This window comes from Narcine bancroftii, chromosome 9 (assembly GCF_036971445.1).
Source record: "Narcine bancroftii isolate sNarBan1 chromosome 9, sNarBan1.hap1, whole genome shotgun sequence".
Classification (NCBI taxonomy): domain Eukaryota; kingdom Metazoa; phylum Chordata; class Chondrichthyes; order Torpediniformes; family Narcinidae; genus Narcine; species Narcine bancroftii.
The window spans coordinates 75,642,144-75,664,820 of NC_091477.1; the positions used below are offsets into that span (position 1 = coordinate 75,642,144).

Consider the following 22,677-nt stretch of genomic DNA (forward strand, 5'->3'; position numbering starts at 1 on the left):
GGGCAGTGTAGCAGCAGTCGACAGGCTGTCAGTATATCGGGGGGTGGTAGGGTAGAAGGGCACTCTACTCACATCAGAACGTGGGGTCCAGTCCCTAGAGAACTTGCTTGTCTGGAAAGGTGCAGAGAGGAGGAGGGTGTACCAGAGGGGGCTATTTGGCCCATCATGTCATTAGAGGGCAAGAAAGTATAATCACAATTTCAGTCTCATGGTAGATAACCCTTAAAGTTTATGATCTTGAATCCTCCATTATGATTGCAATCCGGTCCACGTCCTCTAGTTTTTCTACCCCTTGTTCGAGTAAGCGCAGCCTCACTTTGTTCAATCGGAGCCCGGCCACATAGGCATCCCGGACGAGATCGTTTGTGATCTCGGCAGCAGTTTTGTCCACACAGTTACAGTCCTTGCCCAACGCCTTGACTACTTGTAAATATGCCCTGCTGGACTCGCCGGGCTGTTGCTTCCTCGACGCAAGCACGAGCTGGGCATGAACTCTGTTCATTGGTTGATCGTACAGTTCTTTCAGTACCTTTATGGCTGCGGTGTAAGTGGTCTCATCCTGGATGTTCTCGTAGACTCTCAAGGACACCATAGACAGCAATGCTGTTAGACGCTGGTTATCCTCCTCCACCTCAATGAGCCTTAGGAAGTTTTCAAAGTTCAACAGCCAGAATTTAAAGGTTTTGAAGGCTGTAGCTGACTGTGGGTCGATGTCAAGTTTTTCTGGCCGAGTCAGACGCTCCATCCCTTTTTAAAAAAATTATTTTTGCTAATAAAATTGTAGAGCTTGTCGAAAGAACCAAAGACTTGTTGATCCAAACCAAGGCTTTTATTAATAAAAGACAGGAGCTCTTCACAGTTGGCCAACCAGTCCGGAATGATCCGACCTGGCTAGGGACACAACCCTTTAAGGCCCAGACAGTAGGTGTGGCTAAGCTCTCAGCCAATCGCTGTAAGCACAGTTATTACATACTCGAGATACTGTAACTATATACATTGGTGATAGGTCTGTACTATCACAACCATCTAGATGCACGACATTGTTTCTTTTGATGAAAGGGGAGTCCCAAGAGGAGTGTTTGATTGGAAAAATCCAGAATCTCTAGAGTTTAATATTTAAAAAAAAATTAATTTAAAGATTATAGAATGGTAACAGGTCCTTCCAGCCCATGAGCCTGCGCCAGCCAATTACACCCATGTGACCAATTAACCTACTAACCCCATATGTTATTTTTGGAAGTTAGGAAGAAACTGGAGCACCCCAAAGGAAACCCAAGCGGACACAGGACAAACTTGCTAACTCCTCACAGACAGCAGCAGATTTGAATACGGGTAGCTGACTCTGTAATTGTATTGCGCTAACCACTGCAGTATTCATGCCATCCCATTTTTTTAAATTTTAACTTTAGACATACAGCATGCTAACAGGCCTTTCTGGCCCACTAGCTCGTACTGCTCAAATACACCAATACAAACCTTGTACCTTTTTGACGGTGGGTAGAAACTGGAACACCCAGAGGAAACCCCTTGCAAACATGGGGAGAAGGTACAGACTCCTTAGAGACAGTGCTAGGTTTAGAAGAATGAGAGATGATGCCATTAAAATACAAGATATTAAGGAGGATTTATGGAACTGACTGGCGAACTTGAGGAGAGTCTAAATCAGATGAATGGAGTTTTTCCAGGTACTAGGTATATCCAACAAATTGCTCAATAGCTCCTTTGCTGTGAATCTTTGGAATGAATGAAATCTACTCCATTATTCAATAAAATTATGATTGTGAAATCAGAACCACTTAACCCTGATAATATTTCACCTTGTTAATTATCAAACATTTTGATTTAGGGGATAAGAGGTGATGGAAATCAGGTAGGAAAGGGAGGTCTTGATCATTGAATCACTGGGAAGATTCAAGGAATAGAGAAACAAAGTTACAGTTGTACGGAAACTCAGTTCAAATCTGTGGATTAATCAGAAGCTTAGCACACAGTGGTCACTCAATTAACTTCAGGTCTCTCCAGTGACAGGATCACATCATGAACTCTAGACTGTCACAAGTTGAAACAAATTGTCACTTCACCTGGGAGCTAGGAAGATGAATTATGTTCCATTCTAGCAATTGTCTGGAAAGGTGCAGAGAGGAGGAGGAGAGGGCTATTTGGCCCATCATGTCATTAGAGGGCAAGAAAGTATAATCACAATTTCAGTCTCATGGTAGATAACCCTTAAAGTTTATGATCTTACAGTATAATTCAAGTCCTCTATTGTAATATTAACACCCAAAGACAAAAAAGGTTCCTTTTCAACTCCTCTCTGAAGGGTGTTTTGAGAGTTGAACAAGTGTTACAGAAGAATCACTCACTTTGAAGTGATGAACTAAGTGATAAAGATGCATTTGTTGGTGTCCTTGCAGAGATGATAAGAAATAAGCTGGAATGGGTGGACTCTGCCAAAGGCACTTTAAATCTGAGTGGCAGTGAATACAATTGAGGACAAAGGAAACTATGTCAGAAGCCTTAGAATGCAATTGGCATTGTAAAATGGTAGTAATGGAAGAATGAACTGAGAGGATGGAACAGAGATGGGGTGGCAGAAAGTGTGTCTTCCTCTTCTCACCCCCTCCCTCCAAACTTTGCTTAAGATGCATTACAATTGTAATTACTCTTTCCTTGTTGAATATAAAGCCAAAAATTTGAAAGATTAGTTCTGTTTTTCTTTCTTCACATGTGCTGTCTTTCCTGCTGAGTATTTCCAGTGATTTTAGTTTATCAAGCTCAAATTGTCTTTGCAATTTCAGGGGGAAAGGGGCAAATGATTTTTTTTTAGGACTTGGAAGAAAAGCTGAGCAGTATTTCCAGTAATGTTTGGATAGTAAAGTGAAAATGGTTCCTCAACAACAAAAAAATAACAACTAAGGCCTCAACTTGATACATTCCCCATGGTCCTTGTTCAGTCCACTCAATCACTTCCATTAACCTGTTCAATCTCTGCTACAGGAAATCCTATCCTATTCATTTATTCCTTTCACAAGTCATATGCAGCCCAGCAGGTCACACTGTCCCTCAACTGTTTGGTTTTCTGAGAGAAGTACCTGTATAAAAACATCTACATCTTCATTAATTGACCAAATTCCTCCTCGGTTTCTTTCTAGTTTCTTGTCCTCTAGATATTGGTTGGTACAATATTCAGCCATCTCACTCTCATCAATACAGAACCAACTCAATCCCTAGCTGATTTCCTTATCTGGATTCTCTCTGAAGATTTAACCCTGGCTGATTTGGTCTCAAATACTTTAGACCTAAAAACCTATTCTATCACCACACTTTCCAATTAACATAGTGTTGCCAATCTCCAGAACTGTCAATGAATTAAACATTAATCTACTGGATAGTCATTGGGAATAAAAAAGGGTCTTAAATGAGAACATGTTTCTATCATCTTTTAACACATGTATTAACTGAGAAATATATATATGAAAATGGGAGTGCTGGGTGGAGAGAAGGGGGAAAACAGATCAGAGTTGGAAAATATCTTCCACCTGTGGCTCCTCCTATATATCTGTACAGAGGGGTATTCCCAGAAGTGCTGCACTGACATCTCCTAAACCCTACAGGAGTTACCTGCAGCAACATTGGCACAAAGGGATTGTCTACTGATGATCAAGGTTGGGGATAGTAACCGGGAGTCAAGTCAGGAAGTCCAGCAGAAGGACAAATCAACAAAGCCAGAAATGGTGGAAATGTTAGATTGATAAACATAACACGTTAGCCTCCTTCATCTGCAAAAGACCCCCAGAATCATCTAGCCCTCCCCCAAACATCTGGCTTACAAGGAGACCTGAACGAATGGCCTCCTGTTCCTGAACACTGCAGTTTCTTTTTGAAGTTCCAAATTGATTTTGTTTTTATTGCTGCTGTTCTAGTTTTGGTCAAGAGATGGTGCTGGTTTTCAGTATCTGTTACCAGAGATAAAAATGTTTGCAATGTTACTTCTCCTGAATGGTCAACAAAGTAAATGTTATCACTCTCCCACAATAGCCCCATCCCAAACACAAGTAAAGATGAAAAATAATCATTCATCTTCTGCTCAGCTTACATATTGGAACTTTATCCCTTTAAACATTTGTCCAATTTCCTACCAATTTTGTTCCTTCTTGGTAGGTTGGTCCAAAAGATAAAAAGGCATGCGATCCACGGCAAATTGTCGGATTGGATTCGGAATTGATTGGCCCATAAACAGCAAAGTATAGTGGTGGAAGGATGTTATTCGGATGGAGGTCTATGACCAATGATCCTCCTTAGATATCGGTGCTGGAACCCCTGAAGTTTGTGGTGTATATAAATGACTTGGATCAAAAGGTAGGTTGGTGGGTGGCTTATAACATTTGCTGGTGACACAAAAAAAGGTGGAATTGTGGGCAGTGTAGAGAATCATACACCAGGATACAGTTCAGTGTGGCACTTCCAGAGCTCACCAAAAACGGTAATGAGGAGGTGCCAGAGCCATCCGATGAGGTGCTGGAGCGGCGCTCTGGTGAGCCTCAGCAGCACTACATACCCCTGATAACAGATATGACACAGATGATTTAATCTGGGCACGTTGCCCTTGGAAAGGTCAGGTGTCAGGCAAAAGTATGCAGTTAATGGCAGGGCTCTCAATATCATTGATGTGAACCTGGAGGACTAGGTCCATAGCTCCTTAAAATGGTCACACAAGTTGATAGGATGGAAAGGAAGATGTATGGTTTGCTTGCATTAATTGGCCAGGGTATTGGGAATTTTGGGGGGGGGGGGAGGTCATGTTGGGATGTTGGGGCTAGATTAAACTTTGGTAAGGCCACACAAAGAATTGTGTGCAATTCTGTCCTCTCACTGCCCAACACGCCCCCCCCCCCCCCCAGTGAACTTGCCCCCATTACAGAGAGGAAGGGAGGCTTTAAAAAGGGTACATAAAAAATTTACCAAGCTGCTGCCTGGATTAGAGATTTTCAGACAGAAGGAGACAAACTTGCATTGTTTTCTCTGGAGTGTTGGAAACTAAAGGGAGACCCTGATAGAGATTTATAAACAAAAAAATCTTGGGAGCTATAAGTAGGGTAGGCAATCAGAATATTTAACCCTGATAACATACTAGAGGGCATGCACCTAAGGTGAGGGGAGAATTTAAAGCAGAAATGCAGAATCATTTTTTTTATATGTAGAGTGGTGGGTACCTGGAATGGGCAGCCATGGGCATTGGTGGAAGATTGTTAGATTATATAAATGTAGATGCACAAAATAGAGGGCTACGCATTATGTACAAGCAGCAGAAATCTAGTATAATTTGTCAGAGCAGACATCATGGGTCAAAGAGGCTGTTCCTGTGCCATACTGTTTTATGTTCCATTCAAGTATGGATCCCTGATGTTTAGGTAGAAGTCTTTAATACAAATTCATTTTAAAGTACTTGGAGAGATATAAAACCAATGGGGGCTAATATTAATTATTGGCTCACCATTGTGTTCAAAGTTGGAAGAGCCTGTGGGAGTATCTCTATGTGGATGCATGGATTGGAGAAGACAGGAGTGCACTAAAGCCAGTGAGTTACACCTCTACCAGCAATTGATAGGTACTCACTGAGGCTTGTTTTTAAGATGCGAGGGAATTATTAATATTAAATCATAATTTCCTTAGTTGGACTGGGAAACTACAAATAAGAAGGGAAACTGGTTGGCAATGTTGCGCGATTGACATGACATAACTGAAACTAGTCTATTGCCTTCACTGAACACCAAACCTCCAGAGCAGGTTTTCAGAGAAAATTGCTTCAGACTAAAGCTACCAAAAGAGAGCATGTTCAACAGACAAAATGCCTCAGGAGGGAGGATTCCAAACTGCACTCGTAAACCACTGTCCATTGTGGGAGCTGCGCCCTCTGCTAGTGTGCAGCTATGGTGTGATGGTGATGTTCTTTAGGGGTTGTTGACAGGAAACAGTTCAGTCCACCTGGATGTGTCAATGAAAATGGAGCAAGACCCATGATAAAACCAGAGACGTGGCAGGAAACTGTCTATAGTCCAGACATCCTTAGCACAATCATACACCTCCAACTCCACGCTGTAATCCCCTTCCATTCCTTTCCAATGGCCACCAGTAACATAGATCTTCCCAGCTATCGCCACCATACCTCCATTTTCATGCAACTTATGGAGCAGCTGAACCTGCAAGATAAAAACAAAGCAAGTATTAAAAAAAGAGGTTTCACTCTATGATGTATTTGAGGTTTATGTGTCATTGTGCACACTAGAAATGCCTTTTTGAACACTCTACATTTCCCACATATTGCTTTGAACTCTCTGTGTGTATCTTCACTGAACAGAAAGTGCACTGAAGCAGCCACATAAATATTGAGTCCATGATGGCAGGTGAGAGGTTGGGTATACGACAGTGAGTGACTCACCTCCTGACTCCCCAAAGCATTTTCAGGATCAACAAGGCACAAGTCGAGAGTGGGATGAAATACTCCCATCTGCTTCAATGAATACTCATCCAACAATGTTCAAGAAATCATCTGAGATTTAAAAAAATAGCCTTCTTGATTGACACCCTGGGCATTCAATTCATTCAGCACTGATGCACCGTGGATGCAGAGTTCACCTTCTATAAAATCCACTGGAGTTACTCCCCCAAATTACTCCACCAGCACTATTCCCTCTAAGCTGTGCACATGTACATGTTTTGCAACCAGCGCACAAAGAAAATTAATGTGCGCTCAAAGGGTTAGTTACCTAAAATAATATAGTAATTACCGTATATTTCAGCGATTAAGTCGGGTCTGAAACCCAAAAAAATCTCTTTAAAAATGGGGGTCGACTTGTACTCCAGATATACTTTTGAGACTTTAAATTCAGCTCAAAATCCAATTTTATTGATCCGCTGTAGAAGTTAAGCCTTGAAAAATCAATTGGGTGGTCAAGTTAACCCTTGAAAAACCAAAAAATCCGACTGTGACAGATTTTCATTGAAAACAACACAACTAACACCCTTCAAAATTGCTATCATTGTCTGAAAACAACAACATGTTTAGAACCCTTCAAAATCCCTCTCGCTGTCATCATCTGAAGCAAAGATGGTGGCCAGCACATCTGTACTCTCACTGTTTAAACAGTCATCATTTGGGTCTCAGTCTGTATCTGATGAGGTGGTTTCAGCTTCATCGTCAGTGACTCACAATAAATCATCTTCCATGCCATCAATTGCACTTTTTAAATTATCTTATCACAGTCTCTACTTTAACTTTGACCTATACCTTGAGCATGAAGTTACACAGCACATCAAGTGATGCAGCACACATTGCCCCGCCTTTTGTAAACCACGTTTCTGCACTTGACATCCAAGTATTCCATTTCGTGCACACATGGTCTTTGAATGGCTTGTTCAAGCAGACATTGAGAGTTGCAATATAGATGTCAAACTACCCAGGATAACCACCAAGTATTATGTAGTGCTAATCTACTTTTAGTGTTCTCAGTTAAGTGGATATGAAACATATCCCAGATCACCAAACTCAGTTCTTTGCATAAACTGCCTAGCCACCTGTTCCACACATTGTCTATCCATATTTTTACACCATTTTCATTCATCCATCCTTTTTCATGAAAATGTACAAAAACACCTGCAGGGAATTTTATTTTCAGTTTTATTTTGCATTTGAAGATTAACATGAGTCTTAACTTTGTCCCGTCGGCCATACATGATTACACCATGGTTAACCTTTTGTGGCCTGTACTTCTGGTTTGCAAAGTTTTAACACCTTTCCATTCCACTGTTCTCATGCCTATCATGTCAAAATTCATGAGGGTTTTGTCCATGTTTCTGGTATTTGCCAATGCAAACTGGTGTTTCTGCCGGTTCTATCCAAAAACTGGTGGAAACTTATAACTTTATGATCAAGATCATTTAGTAGTTCCTGTGCAATTTTTGTTTTTTGGCATTATACCAGATTTTTCCTGTTCATGAAACAATTGCATCAGCCTCAAGAATCAGGACTGAGGTCTGGGTGCGACTTGGCTGTAGAGCTCGTCGAAAGAACCAAAGACTTGTTGATCCAAACCAAGGCTTTTATTAGCAAAAGACCGGAGCTCTTCACAGGTGGCCGACCAGTCCGGAATGATCCGACCTGGCTAGGGACACAACCCTTTAAGGCCCAAACAATAGGTGTGGCTTAGCTCTCAGCCAATCGCTGTAAGCACAGTCTAGATACAGTAACTATATACACTATGTACATTGGTGATAGATCTGTACTATCACATTCACCCCTTCTTGGAGAATTGACCCTGGGAAAAAAAAACAAAAACGAGGGAGAGAATGAAAAGGAAGGGGTAGGTCAAGGACTGTAGCGGTCAGGGGGTCTGACCATCCGGCGTGACCGCAGTGGTGCCGGGATTGGGGTCGCTGGAGTGGTGTCGCCAGCGGGCTCATCGGGTGCGACTGCTCCGTCGCTCAATTCCCCAGTCGTTTTGTCGGCAGGGTGGCCTGAGTCATTGGGGTGCTGTTGGTCCTTCTGTTGCGGCACGGGGCCTGGAGCATAAGGAGTTGGGGGGTTTACTGGGTCTACCGCGTCCTGAGCTAGGTCCCGCACCGAAACAGTGTCCTCCCGCCCGTCTGGGAACTCCACGTATGCGTAATGTGGGTTCGCGTGGAGTAGAGTCACTCGGTCGACCAAGGGGTCGTTCTTTGAGTGCCGGACGTGGCGTCGCAAAAGGACGGGGCCAGGGACGGTGAGCCATGCCGGTACAGTGGTTCCCGATTCGGATTTCCTCGGGAAAAGGAACATCCTTTCGTGGGGGGTGGCATTTGTTGCAGTACATAGGAGAGAGCGGATGGAGTGTAAGGCACTAGTGAGAACCTCCTGCCAGTGAGAGGTGGGGAGACCTTTAGACCGGAGAGCCAGTGTAACCGCTCTCCATATGGTGGCATTCTCCCTCTCGACCTGGCCATTACCGCGTGGGTTATAGCTCGTGGTCCTGCTTGAAGAAATACCACACTCCAGAAGGTACTGTTGCAGCTCTGCACTCATGAATGAGGACCCCCTATCACTGTGGATGGAATTGGGGTACCCGAAGATGGTGAAAATACTGTGAAGGGCCTGTATCACTGAGTTGGCAGTGGTGTCTGGGCAGGCCACAGCGAATGGGAAGCGGGAGTATTCGTCGATGGCCGTAAGGATGTAGGTATTACGGTTGGTCGACGGTAGGGGTCCCTTAAAGTCTACGCTAAGACGCTCGAAGGGGCGGGTGGCTTTGATGACGTGGGAGTTATCCGGACGGAAGAAGTGGGGCTTGCATTCGGCGCACACCGAACAGGCTCGGGTCATGGAGCGGATCTCCTCAACTGTGTAGGGTAAGTTGCGCGCCTTGACAAAGTGAGCAAACCTAGTGACCCCTGGATGACAGAGCGCCTCATGGAGTTTCCGTAGTCTGTCCATCTGTATGCTGGCGCACGTCCCCCTGGAGAGCGCGTCAGGCGGGTCGTTGAGCTTACCAGGCCGGTACAGGATGTCATAGTTAAAGGTGGAGAGTTCGATTCTCCATCTGGCGATTTTGTCGTTTTTTATCTTACCACGCTGGGTGTTGCTGAACATGAAGGAGACCGCGCGTTGATCAGTCAACAGTGTAAAGCGCCTCCCAGCGAGGTAATGTCTCCAACGACGTACCGCTTCAACTATGGCCTGGGCCTCCTTCTCGATCGAGGAGTGTCTACTCTCCGGACCCTGGAGGGTTCTGGAGAAGAAGGCTACAGGCCGACCGGCCTGGTTCAAGGTGGCTGCCAGGGCGAAGTCGGATGCATCGCTCTCGACTTGAAACGGGACAGACTCATCGATCGCGTGCAGCGTCGCAGCAGCGATGTCAGATTTGATTCGATCGAAAGCCGCTGTGGCTTCGGTCGAGAGGGGAAAAGAGGTGGTCTTGATAAGAGGACGTGCCTTGTCGGCGTAGTTTGGAACCCATTGGGCGTAATACGAGAAAAGGCCCAGGCAGCGTTTGAGAGCTTTCTGGGTATGTGGGGGGGGTAAGTCCATTAAGGGACGCATGCGGTCAGGATCTGGCATGACTATCCCGTTTTCCACCACACAACCAAGAATAGCGAGTCGTGTGGTCCGGAAAACACACTTGTCCAAATTGTAAGTCAGGTTTAGCTGACGGGCAGTTTGAAGAAATTTGTCTAGGTTGGCGTCATGGTCCTGCATGTCGTGGCCGCAGATGGTGATATTGTCCAGATACGGGAAGGTAGCGGTTAGCCCGTTCTGGTCCACCATCCTGTCCATTTCCCGCTGGAAGACCGCGACACCATTTGTGACCCCGAATGGTACCCTGAGAAATTGATATAGCCGCCCATTCGCTTCAAAGGCCGTGAATGGTCGGTCCTCGCAGCGGATCGGGAGCTGGTGGTAGGCCGAACGTAGGTCAATAGTGGAGAAAATGCGGTACTGGGCGATCTGGTTCACCACATCCGTGATGCGTGGCAGGGGGTACGCATCCAGGAGTGTGAAGCGGTTAATGGTCTGGCTATAGTCGACCACCATCCGTAGTTTTTCCCCATTCTTGACAACCACCACCTGGGCTCTCCAGGGGCTTGAACTGGGTTCGATGATGCCCTCATCCAGCAATCTACGCACCTCACTCCTAATGAATTGCCTGTTTTCGTAACTATATTGCCGACTTTTGGTGGCCACAGGCTTCCAGCCAGGGGTAAGGTTTGCGAAGAGTGCTGGCGGGGCAATCCGGAGTGTGGAAAGGCCGCAGGATTGGCCCCGGGGCACGGGGGCGGGTTGCTCGGGTGCTTCGGGAGTGGGGCGATGGCAGACCGAGAGGGGGGCGTGGGGTCCCCCAAAGTGTAGGGACACCGTTTGGAACTGACACTGGAAGTCTAATCCCAGCAACACTGGGGCGCACAATTGGGGAAGGACGAATAATTTAAAGTGGGTGACCGTCACGCCCTGTACTTCCAGCGTGGCGATGCAATACCCCTTTATCCCAGTCGAGTGCGACCTCGTCGCTAATGAGATCCTCTGGGTAGTGGGGATAATGTCAAGTCCCCAACGGAGGGCCAGATCTGGCTGGATAAAACTGTCAGTTGACCCAGAGTCAAATAAGCAATTGGTGTAGTGTCCATGCACTTTAATCAGTTCCATTGCTCTGGTGAGGGGATGAGAGCATTGCTGGTTTAATGTTATTGAAGCAGTTGACAGGCGAGTTTTGCGCGATGACGTCACGCAACGGGATGACGTCACGCAACGGGATGACGTAGTCAACGCTCGAGGAGCAGGTTGGAGAACCTCCCGGAAGTGCTGTTGTGGCGGGTGAATGGTAAGTAGTGGGGTTTGTAGTTGCTCGCGATCGGCGGTCGGGCCCTGGCGGTCGTCAGCGATGGACGCTAGGGTGAGCACCTGGTTGGCCGCGGGGGTGGCTGCGGCGGCGGTAGCGTCGGCCCCGGGGGTGTCTGTGGCGGCGGCAGCAGCGGCGGTAGCGTCGGCCCCGGGGGTGGCTGTGGCGGCGGCAGCAGCGGCGGTAGTGTCAAGTGTTCCGCACGGGGGCGAGAGGCAGGCCATCACCATGGTTGCGACGGTGGGTTGCCCCTTCCGGGTTCGGCGTCTCCGTGACGTCAGGCGTTGCCGTGCAGGGGAGCCCTCGCTCTCATTGGACGAGAGCTCTGGGGAAGAAGAGTTTGAATGGGATAGTGGCGGTTGAGCTTCACACGAGGCACTGTGTTTGCTGGCGGCCATTTTATACCTACAGACTGCAGCAAAGTGGCCCTTTTTAAGGCACTTCTGGCACCTGGCTTTTCTTGCTGGGCACTGGGATCTGCTGTGCTTGTCCCTCCCGCAGAAATAACATTTCGGGTTCGCACGGGGCAGGGTAGCAGCAGCCGACAGGCCGTCAGGGGTAGGGTAGAAGGGCACTCTACTCACATCAGAACGAGGGGTCCAGTCCCTAGAGAGCTCGGTGGACTTTAAGGCTGCATCCTCCATTGTGATTGCAATCCGGGCCACGTCCTCTAGTTTTTCTACCCCTTGCTCGAGCAAACGCAGCCTCACTTCGTTCGATCGGAGCCCGGCCACATAGGCATCCCGGACGAGGTCGCTAGTGATCTCGGCAGCAGTTTTGTCCACACAGTTACAGTCCTTGCCCAATGCCTTTAATACTTGTAAATATGCCCTGCTGGACTCGCCGGGCTGTTGCTTCCTCGACGCAAGCATGAGCCGGGCATGAACTCTGTTCACCGGTTGATCATACAGTTCCTTCAGTACCTTTATGGCTGCGGTGTAAGTGGTCTCATCCTGGATGTTCTCGTAGACTCTCAAGGACACCATAGACAGCAATGCTGTTAGACGCTGGTTATCCTCCTCTACCTGAATGAATCTCAGGAAGTTTTCAAAGTTCAGCAGCCAGAAGTTACAGGCTTTGAAGGCTGTAGCTGACTGTGGGTCGATATCAAGTTTTTCTGGCCGAGTTAAACGCTCCATCCCTTTCAAAAAAAATTCTTTTTGCTAATAAAATTGTAGAGCTCGTCGAAAGAACCAAAGACTTGTTGATCCAAACCAAGGCTTTTATTAGCAAAAGACCGGAGCTCTTCACAGGTGGCCGACCAGTCCGGAATGATCCGACCTGGCTAGGGACACAACCCTTTAAGGCCCAAACAATAGGTGTGGCTTAGCTCTCAGCCAATCGCTGTAAGCACAGTCTAGATACAGTAACTATATACACTATGTACATTGGTGATAGATCTGTACTATCACATTGGCCCACTGCAGTGCAAATGTTCATTGATTTTGGGTGACTATTAGCAATCTTGCCTCTGTTCACGTATTCATTCTGTAACGTGATTTTACAACTCTGGTCAACAAGTGATTCCTTTTCTCAAAGAACATTGGCTTTTTGGAATTTTTCTTAAAGTACCAACTTCACATGCACATCAAATATTCTTGCAGCTGCTGGTTTTCATGGGCCATTTCTATCACTTTCAGCTTAAAGCTCGCTTCATATTTTCATCGTGTGCCACATTGTGTTGATGATAGCCATCACTTCCCAGCCAGTGCCCAGGAGTTCAATCCACGATCTATAGGGGGGGGGGGGTCGACATATATGTCAGTCAATGGCCCATCTCAGGCATTGCGAGGTTGTACGCTGGGCAATGGGGCACCTCAGGCAGCAAGAAAATGGGGGTCAACCTATACACCAGATATACCATAAAACCCTTAAAATGAGGGTGGGGGGGGAGATCGACTTAAATGCCAAAATATACGGTAATAATTAAACTTATTGAAAATAATCTCTTAGCTAACTGTTTCCGTTAACTAGTTAGTCAGTTTTTCAAACACCACATTTGCATTTGTATTATATTAAAACCTGCCAAGACAGTTTTATTAGCCATAAGAGATAGGATGTGCCAAAATTATCTTGAAACAGTTTCAAGTTTACATTTGCAGAAGCCTTCAGTGAGCACGTACTTCTGTCACAGGAAAAAAATGACACAACTTAAGGTTTTTGCACACATTGACTACTAAAAATTAAAGGGAATATTATCCACTAGCTTGTCCCAAACCCACAACCTCCACTGTCTCGAAAGACATGGCTGCAGGTGCAAAGTAACAATGTTCTTTGCTGGTTGTCCTCCAAGCTGCACATTATCCAGACTTTAAAAATACATTGATGTTCCTTTATTAAACCCTGGGTACAATTCCTGGAGATCCTTCAAAGTAGCAAGATTGACCTGGGCCTCTGGAGCTACGAGGCAGTACTCTACCAGCTGCATCACTGTTCCATCCTAAAAAATAAAGATTACTTGCACTTAACTTGAAAATTGATGTTGGAGTTATTGAATGTTAAAGAAACAAATGGAAGAGAGAATATTGAGCATCGTGTGTAAGAAGGGAACGATGAATTGTTGTTGCAAAAAACCAGCAGAGGAACAGGAGGAAGCAGCTGAATATCTGAATGTTGCAGCTAAAATTTTCAGAGCACATGGCCCCATCAATGAAAAGACCTGGTTTAATGGCAGTGCTGATCAGAAAAAGGAGCTTCATTGGAAAAGGGCGCTCATTTGCCAAAATGTGAGGAGAACTGATGGATTGGGCCAAGAATAATCTGAGAGAAGCAAACAGGTGTAAGGATTTAAGATTTAGAAACAAGAATAGGCCAATTATCCTATGGTCTGATCACCTATGTCTGACTGATCTTCTCCCTCTGTGTCTTTTTCATGGTGATGAAAATTGATTGTCCAACTCCAGGCAAGGGCTGAAAGATGGCTTTAATACAGTTGACCAGCAAGAATACAGGGATCTTCAGGGATCCTTGTATACCACAGAGATATTGATTCCTCAGTACATACTAAGGCTCTCCTTTCGCTGTTAATGTTCTTCCCTTATTAAGACTTCCAAAGTAGATACCTTCACACTTATCAGGATTAAATTCCAACTGTTACTGTTCTGTCCATTTATTTTTTAATTTTTAAAAAATTTTTCACACTATGAACCATATCAACCAAAATTATTATTGACACAGTGATCTTTTCTCCCTTTTTTCCCCCTTTCCCTCCCTCCCTCCCCTCCACCTACCCCCTCCAAAACCCATAAACATTCAACATATATGATATAATAAAACCATGAAACAATATTTTCACACAAAGGAAAATAAACAAGAAAAATGCGTCATCTATTAATTACACACTGAATCTAGTCGTTTTGTCTTCTTATCATTTTCATTCTCATTTTAGGGGATGGAGGTCGTAGGCAAGCTCTCTCTGATATGTTCCATGTATGGTTCCCAAATTTGTTCAAACATTGTGACTTTATTTTTTAAATTATATGTTATTTTTTCCAATGGAATACATTTATTCATTTCCATGTACCATTGCTGTATACTCATGCTCTCTTCCATTTTCCAAGTTGACATTATACATTTTTTTTGCTATCGCTAAGGCTATCATAATGAATTTTTTTGCACTTTATCCAATTTGAGGCCTAATTCTCTACTTTTTACGTTACTTAAAAGAAATATCTCTGGTTTTTTTGGTATGTTATTTTTTGTAATTTTATTTAGTATCAAATTTAGTTCTTCCCAGAACGTATTCATTTTTGTACATGCCAAAGTTGCATGTACTGTTGTTCCCATTTCCTTCTTACAGCAAAAGCATCTATCCGATAATTTTGAATCCCATTTTTTTAATTTTTGAGGAGTAATATATACCCTGTGTAACCAATTATACTGTATCATGCGTAACCTTGTGTTTATTGTATTCTTCATAGTTCCAGAGCATAACTTTTCCCATACTTCATTTTTTATCTTTATGTTTTGATCCTTTTCCCACTTCTGCTTAGGTTTATAGTTTATTTCATTTTCCTTATCTTGCAGCTTAATCTACATGTTGGTTATAAATCTTTTATTTATCATTGTGTCTATAATCACATATTCAAAGCTGCTTCCTTCAGGTTATCTCAAGCTGTTTCCCAATTTATCCTTTAAATCTTTGGCTTGGCTTCGCGGACGAAGATTTATGGAGGGGGTAAAAAGTCCACGTCAGCTGCAGGCTCGTTTGTGGCTGACCAGTCCGATGCGGGACAGGCAGACACGATTGCAGCGGTTGCAAGGGAAAATTGGTTGGTTGGGGTTGGGTGTTGGGTTTTTCCTCCTTTGCCTTTTGTCAGTGAGGTGGGCTCTGCGGTCTTCTTCAAAGGAGGCTGCTGCCCGCCAAACTGTGAGGCGCCAAGATGCACGGTTTGAGGCGTTATCAGCCCACTGGCGGTGGTCAATGTGGCAGGCACCAAGAGATTTCTTTAGGCAGTCCTTGTACCTTTTCTTTGGTGCACCTCTGTCACGGTGGCCAGTGGAGAGCTCGCCATATAATACGATCTTGGGAAGGCGATGGTCCTCCATTCTGGAGACGTGACCCATCCAGCGCAGCTGGATCTTCAGCAGCGTGGACTCGATGCTGTCGACCTCTGCCATCTCGAGTACCTCGACGTTAGGGGTGTGAGCGCTCCAATGGATGTTGAGGATGGAGCGGAGACAACGCTGGTGGAAGCGTTCTAGGAGCCGTAGGTGGTGCCGGTAGAGGACCCATGATTCGGAGCCGAACAGGAGTGTGGGTATGACAACGGCTCTGTATACGCTTATCTTTGTGAGGTTTTTCAGTTGGTTGTTTTTCCAGACTCTTTTGTGTAGTCTTCCAAAGGCGCTATTTGCCTTGGCGAGTCTGTTGTCTATCTCATTGTCGATCCTTGCATCTGATGAAATGGTGCAGCCGAGATAGGTAAACTGGTTGACCGTTTTGAGTTTTGTGTGCCCGATGGAGATGTGGGGGGGCTGGTAGTCATGGTGGGGAGCTGGCTGATGGAAGCTTTCAATAAATGATATGCAAACATTGTACCATGAGTTATTCCATATTTGTACTTCAACTGTTCAAATGTTAATAAATTATTTCCCAAAAAACTATTTTCTATTCTTTTGATTCCTTTTCTCTCCCATTCTCTAAAGGAAAGGTTGTCTATTGTAAAAGGGATTAGCGGATTTTGCGTCATTAATAATTTTGGTATTTGATCATTCGTTTTTTTCCTTTCTAAGTGGATCTTCTTCCGTGTATTAAATAAATGATGCAGTACTGGTAAGTTTTTATATTGCACCAGCTTTTCATCCCACTTATAAAGTATATGTTCTGGTAGCTTCTCCCCTATTTTATCTAGTTCTATCTTAGTCTAGTCTGGATTTTCCCTTGTCTGGTAAAAATCTGATAAATACCTTAATTGTGCGGCTCTATAATAATTTCTAAAATTTGGTAACTGCTAACGACCTTGGTTATACCTCTCTGCTAATTTATCTAATGCTACCCTTGGATTCCTCCCTTTCCACAAGAATTTCCTTATCTCTTTAGTTGACCTTTTAAAAATTCTGTTAAAGGATTAGGTAACGTTTGAAATAAGTATTGTATCCTTGGGAACACGTTCATTTTAATGCAGTTTACCCTCCCTATCAACGTTAGCGGTAATTCTTTCCAATGTTCTAAGCCTTCCAGCCATTTCTTTATTAGTGGCTGATAATTTAGTTTGTACAGTGGCTTAAGTTATTATCTAACCTGATCCCGAGGTATCGGATTGCTTGTGCTTGCCATTTAAATGGTGATTCTTTTTAAAATTCTGTATAATCCACATTACTCATTGGCATTGCTTCACTTATCTTTGCATTGATCTTGTATCCTGATATTTCTCCATATTCCTTCAATTTCTTATGTAATTCTTTTACTGATACCTCTGGTTCTTTTAGGTATACTATGACGTCATCTGCAAATAAGCTGATTTTATACTCATTCTCCTTTATTTTTATTCCTTTTATTTTATTTTCTATTCTTATCAGTTCTGCCAAAGGTTCTATTGCTAAAGCAAACAATGAGGGGGATAGTGGACATCCCTGTCTAGTTGACCTACTTAATTTAAAGTGACTTGATACATATCCATTTACTGCTACCTTCGCAAATGGTTTTAATCCAATTTATGTATTTTTATGGTAGATTGAACTTCTGTAATACTTTAAATAAGTAGTTCCACTTTACTCTGTCAAAGGCTTTTTCTGCATCTTATTTCCTTGAACTGCTTGGATTAGATTAATAAGTTTACAGACATTGTCTGCTGTTCGTCTTTTCTTAATAAATCCAGTTTGATCTTGTTTTACTATTTTAGGTACACAATCAGTCAATCTGTTAGCTAATAATTTCGCTATTATCTTATAGTCTGAGTTAAGTAGGGATATTGGTCTATATGATGCTGGTGATAATGGATCCTTCCCCATCTTTGGTATTACTGTAATTATTGCTGTCTTAAATGAATCTGGCAAGTTTAGTGTTTCTTCTACCTGGTTCATTACTTCCAGGAGAGGAAAAATTAATAATTCTTTAAATGTTTTATAAAATTCTATTGGAACTCCATCTTCTATTGGAAATCGATATTGTTCGCCAGCTTTTTTTAATATATCCTGTATTTCCTCTATTTCAAATTGTTTTATTAGTTTGTTTTGTTCTTGCAATTTCAGCAGTTCAATTTTAGATAAAAATTCCTCTATTTTATCATCTTTCCCCTCATTCTCAGTTTGATACAATTGATAATAAAATTCCTTAAAATTTTCATTAATCTCCATTGGGTTATATGTAATATGTTTGTCCTTTTTCCTTGATGCCAGTATTGTTCTTTTAGCTTGTTGTGTTTTAAGTTGCCAGGCTAATATTTTATGTGTTTTTTCTCCCAGTTCATAATACTTTTGCTTTGTTTTCATTATGTTCTTATCCACCTTATACATTTGTAATGTTTCGTATTTAATTTTTTTATCCTCCAATTCTCTCCCTTTTGTTATATCATCCCTTTTTACTAATTCCTTTTCCTTACTTACTATCTCCCTTTCCAACTGCTCTATTTCCCAATTGTAATCCTTTTTCATCTTAGTCGCATAACTTATTATCTACCCTCTAATGGAGGCTTTCATTGTATCCCATAATATAAATTTGTCTTTCACTGATCCTGTGTTTATTTCAAAATATGTTTTAATTTGGCATTCAATAAACTCCCTAAATTCCTGTCTTTAAGTAGCATGGAGTTTAACCTCCATCTATTTGTTCTTGGTGGGATGTCCTCCAGATCTATTGCTAATAATAGGGGTGAATGATCTGATAGTAGTCTAGCTTTATAGCTTTTTCCTAACTCTCCCTTGAATATGGGCCGACAACAAAAACATATCAATCCTTGAGTAAGTTTTGTGCCTACTCAAATAATATGAAAATTCCTTCTCTCTTGAGTGTTGCTTCCTCCATTTATCCATAAATTTCATTTCCTGCATTGATTTAACCATAAATTTGGCTACTTTATTCTTTTTACTTGTCTTTTGTCCAGTTTTATCCAACATTGGATCCAAATTAAGGTTAAAATCCCCTCCTATCAATATATTTCCTTGTGTGTCTGCAATCTTCAAAACAACATCCTGCATAAACTTTTGATCTTCCTCGTTAGGCGCATATATATTGAGCAAATTCCAAAATTCTGTGTATATCTGACACTTTATCATTACATACCTCCCTGCTGGATCTATTATTTCCTCCTCTATTTTGATAGGTACATTTTTGCTAACTAGTATGGCTACACCTCTAGCTTTTGAATTATAGGATGCTGCCATTATGTGTCCTACCCTGTCTCTCTTTAGTTTATGTTCCACTTCAGTTAGATGTATTTCCTGCATAAATACTATATCTATTTTTTCCTTCTTCAATAAATTTGGTTATGTATTCCATTAACATTTATAGTCATATAGTTCAACATGGCCATCATATCTTGCTTACACCTCTTTGCCACCTCCTCCCCCTTTACCCCATTTTCATCTCTTAATTTTCTCTTATAACACTTAATGTACAACAACACATTTAAAACATTAAGTACCCCCACAGTTTCCACATCCACTAATACCTTAATCCCAAAAGTTCTCCCCTCTCTGAGTTGCCCCATATCCCTTGCCGGGCAACCACAACTCCCCTTTTCATTTGGATTGCGATCTTGTTCGCAGCGTCAACTGATTTTGGAGTGACAGTTATTCCCCCTCCATCCAGCCCTCTCCAGAAAACACTTTTTTTTAAACACTTATAACAAAGCTCTCTCTCTCTCCTTTTTTTCCCTCTTATTCCCTTCCTTCCCTTCTCTTTTCCCTTTTTAGTTCTTTACATATACATTATTTTTACATCTTCGGCGGGCAGCAACCTCCTTTGAAGAAGACCGCAGAGCCCACCTCACTGACAAAGGAGAAAAAACCCAACACCCAACCCCAACCAACCAATTTTCCCCTGCAACCGCTGCAACCATGTCTGCCTGTCCCGCATCGGACTTGTCAGCCACAAACGAGCCTGCAGCTGACGTGGACATTTACCCCTCCATAAATCTTCGTCCGCGAAGCCAAGCTAAAGAAAAAATTTTTACATCTTTATATATACTTTATCGCCGCTCTTCATTCTTGTTACATCTCTTCATCTCTCCTTCTGTCCTGCAAACGTTCTGCAAATTCTTGTGCTTTCTCTGGATCCGAGAACAGTCAGTTTTGATCCCCAAGGATAAATATTTTAAGCACAGCTGGATGTCTTAACATGAATTTGTAACCTTTTTTCCATAAAATCGATTTCATTGCATTAAACTCCTTCCTTCTCTTTAAGAGTTCAAAACTTATGTCTGGATAAAAAAATATTTTTTGACCCTTGTATTCCAATGGTTTATTATCTTCTCTAACTTTATTCCTTGCCCGTTCCAGTATATTTTCTCTTGTCGTGTATCTCAAAAATTTTACTAAGATGGATCTTGGTTTTTGATGTGCCTGTGGTTTCTGAACTAATGCTATGTGTACCCTTTCTATTTCCATTTCTTCCTGCATTTCTGTCATTCCCAGGACCTTCGGGATCCATCCTTTTATAAACTCCTTCATGTATGTGCCCTCTTCACCCTCCTTCAGGCCACTATTTTTTATGTTGTTTCGCCTACTATAATTTTCCAACATATCAATTTTCTGAGATAATAACTCTTGTGTCTCTTTAATTTTTTTGTCACTTTCTTCCAATTTTTCTCTTAAGTCATTTACTTCCATTTCTAAAGCCGTTTCCTGCTCTTCTACATTCTCTACTCTTTTCCCTATTTCTGTCATGACCAGTTCTAACCTTTGCATTTTATCTTCTGTTCTTTTCATTTTCCTTTTAATTGCATTAAATTCTAATGATAACCATTCTTTTAGTGATCTCGTTTGTTCTTCAATAAAAACTTTATCTCTATTCTGTTATCAGTTTTACCTTTTATTTCTCTTTGTCCATCAGTTTTACCTTCTATTTCTCTGTGAAGATCTTAGTCTTCTTCTTCCTCTTCTTCTGTGTCTGTACCTGTGTTTGTGTCTTCTTCTCTTTTTTGTGCCTGTGTCTCTTCTGTTTTTCCTGATGAGTTGCTTGTATCTCTTTGTCGGTCATCTTGTTGCTGGTGCTCCCCTTCTGGGCTCCTCATCTGTTGTGCTTCCTGACGTTGATCTTCTTGTTGGTCATCCCTCCGTCTATCTCCCACGTCTGTTTCATTGCTCCCTCTCTGCTGCCTTCCTCGTCTTCCAGCTGAGCACCCTGGTGTCGGGCATCCCTCAGCTGTTTGCGCTGTGGCAGCCCACTCCTCTGCTGAGCTCCCCCCTCCTGCCGGTGTCCTCTTTCTCCTTTGATTGCGCACTTTGTTTGGCTTCGAGAGCCATTTTTGCAGTCCACCGGCTGGTGAGTCATGACTCTGCAGGTCAGGCACTGACCTCGAGGGTTGGGCACTCCTCGCCACCACATCGCCCTGTTCCTTCTTGCAAGTAAGTCCTTCTTCTTTCTTCTCTGGTGACTTTTCTACTTTTTTTTTTCCATTTGTTCTTACTTTCTCCTTCTTGGAAGCCATCTTCTTTCTCTTCTCTGTATCTTTATCTTCTATTTCTTATATTTTATCTTTGTTATGGTTTGCTTTTTCCAAACTTTTTTCCTATTTTCCTAGAGAGGGCTGGTTTTCCCGACCAGCCACTACTCCATCTCGTTACTCCTCTAATACCTCTCATTTTTAATGTTGACGTGTTCCAGAATTTCACTGTCCCTCTGCCTGATTATGAGCAAGAACTCCATTTCTCTAGTAACAAGACTACAATTAAACGATAAAACAGGTGTATGCATCTTACCAAAGCCCTATATAGTTGCAAGAAGATCTCCTTCCTCCTATAATCAAACCTTCTCATACTAACGGCTAACATAATATTTGCCCTCTCATCATAAGGTGCATCTGTATATTTGACTTTAGTGACATGAACAAATACATCTAGGTCCCTTTGAACATCAATGGTACTCTGTCTCTCGTGAAACAACTTTTCTGTAGCATTCACCAAAGTGCATGGCCTCATTACTTTTCATATTCCATTTCCCACGTACTCATGATATAGGTCACCCTTAGCAAATTTCTCCACTTTCCCTCGAGGTTGTAAGTGGCATGGAAATGTTAATGAACTCAAAATTACAGTTGGTACTCTGGTGTAGTTTTAATGTAGGCCATCACTGGATTTAGAGTTGTCTCTGGTTCAGGCACAAAGGTCCCTGGATGAGCAACCTCTTCACACATCTTTTCTCTGTTGGCTCTCCAACTCTCCACCAATTAAATGCTCAGACCAAGACATTCTCACGTTTTCCTCCAAATTCCCCTCCTCCTCACAACCAGACAAAAGGTCAACAATCAAACTTTCTGTCATATACAATACCATCCTCTGTCAATGAAAGTTTATGGTGAGACCTTGGGAAACATAAACCCCTTTCCAAATATTGGGATTCACCGCTCTATGACAATGAAGATGAGATTCACCATTGCCCACAATGTGCCAATACAGCTTTTAGTCATTTAAGGAAAAGGGAAAAGCAAGACCTTCAACCTGCCACAAAACTCATGATCTACCATGTAGAAATAATTCCTTCCCTCCATTATGTTTCCAAGACTTAGGCTACTTCAAGGCACTGGCAAAATACCTTCAATGTTGACTCAGCAATATCTTCCAATTTCAACAAAAGATAAGCAAAGCAACATTAGATTATTCCCTCCATCAGCCTCTGATTCCACTCACTGGACTGCTGGCTTTAACTGAC

The 22,677-nt window shown here is 42.9% G+C and overlaps 1 protein-coding gene across 2 annotated transcripts in view; it reads right to left on the minus strand.

Moving 5' to 3' along the window:
- Positions 1 to 807: 807 nt before the first annotated feature.
- The window catches only part of klhl30 (kelch-like family member 30), a 54,104-nt gene continuing 32,234 nt past the window's right edge, over positions 808 to 22,677 (minus strand). For both annotated transcript variants that reach the window (XM_069896538.1, XM_069896537.1), the window contains one exon: positions 808 to 6,200. In XM_069896538.1, coding sequence (XP_069752639.1) covers positions 5,952 to 6,200 — 249 coding nt within the window. In that variant the 3' untranslated portion in view covers positions 808 to 5,951. The remainder of the gene's footprint in view (positions 6,201 to 22,677) is intronic.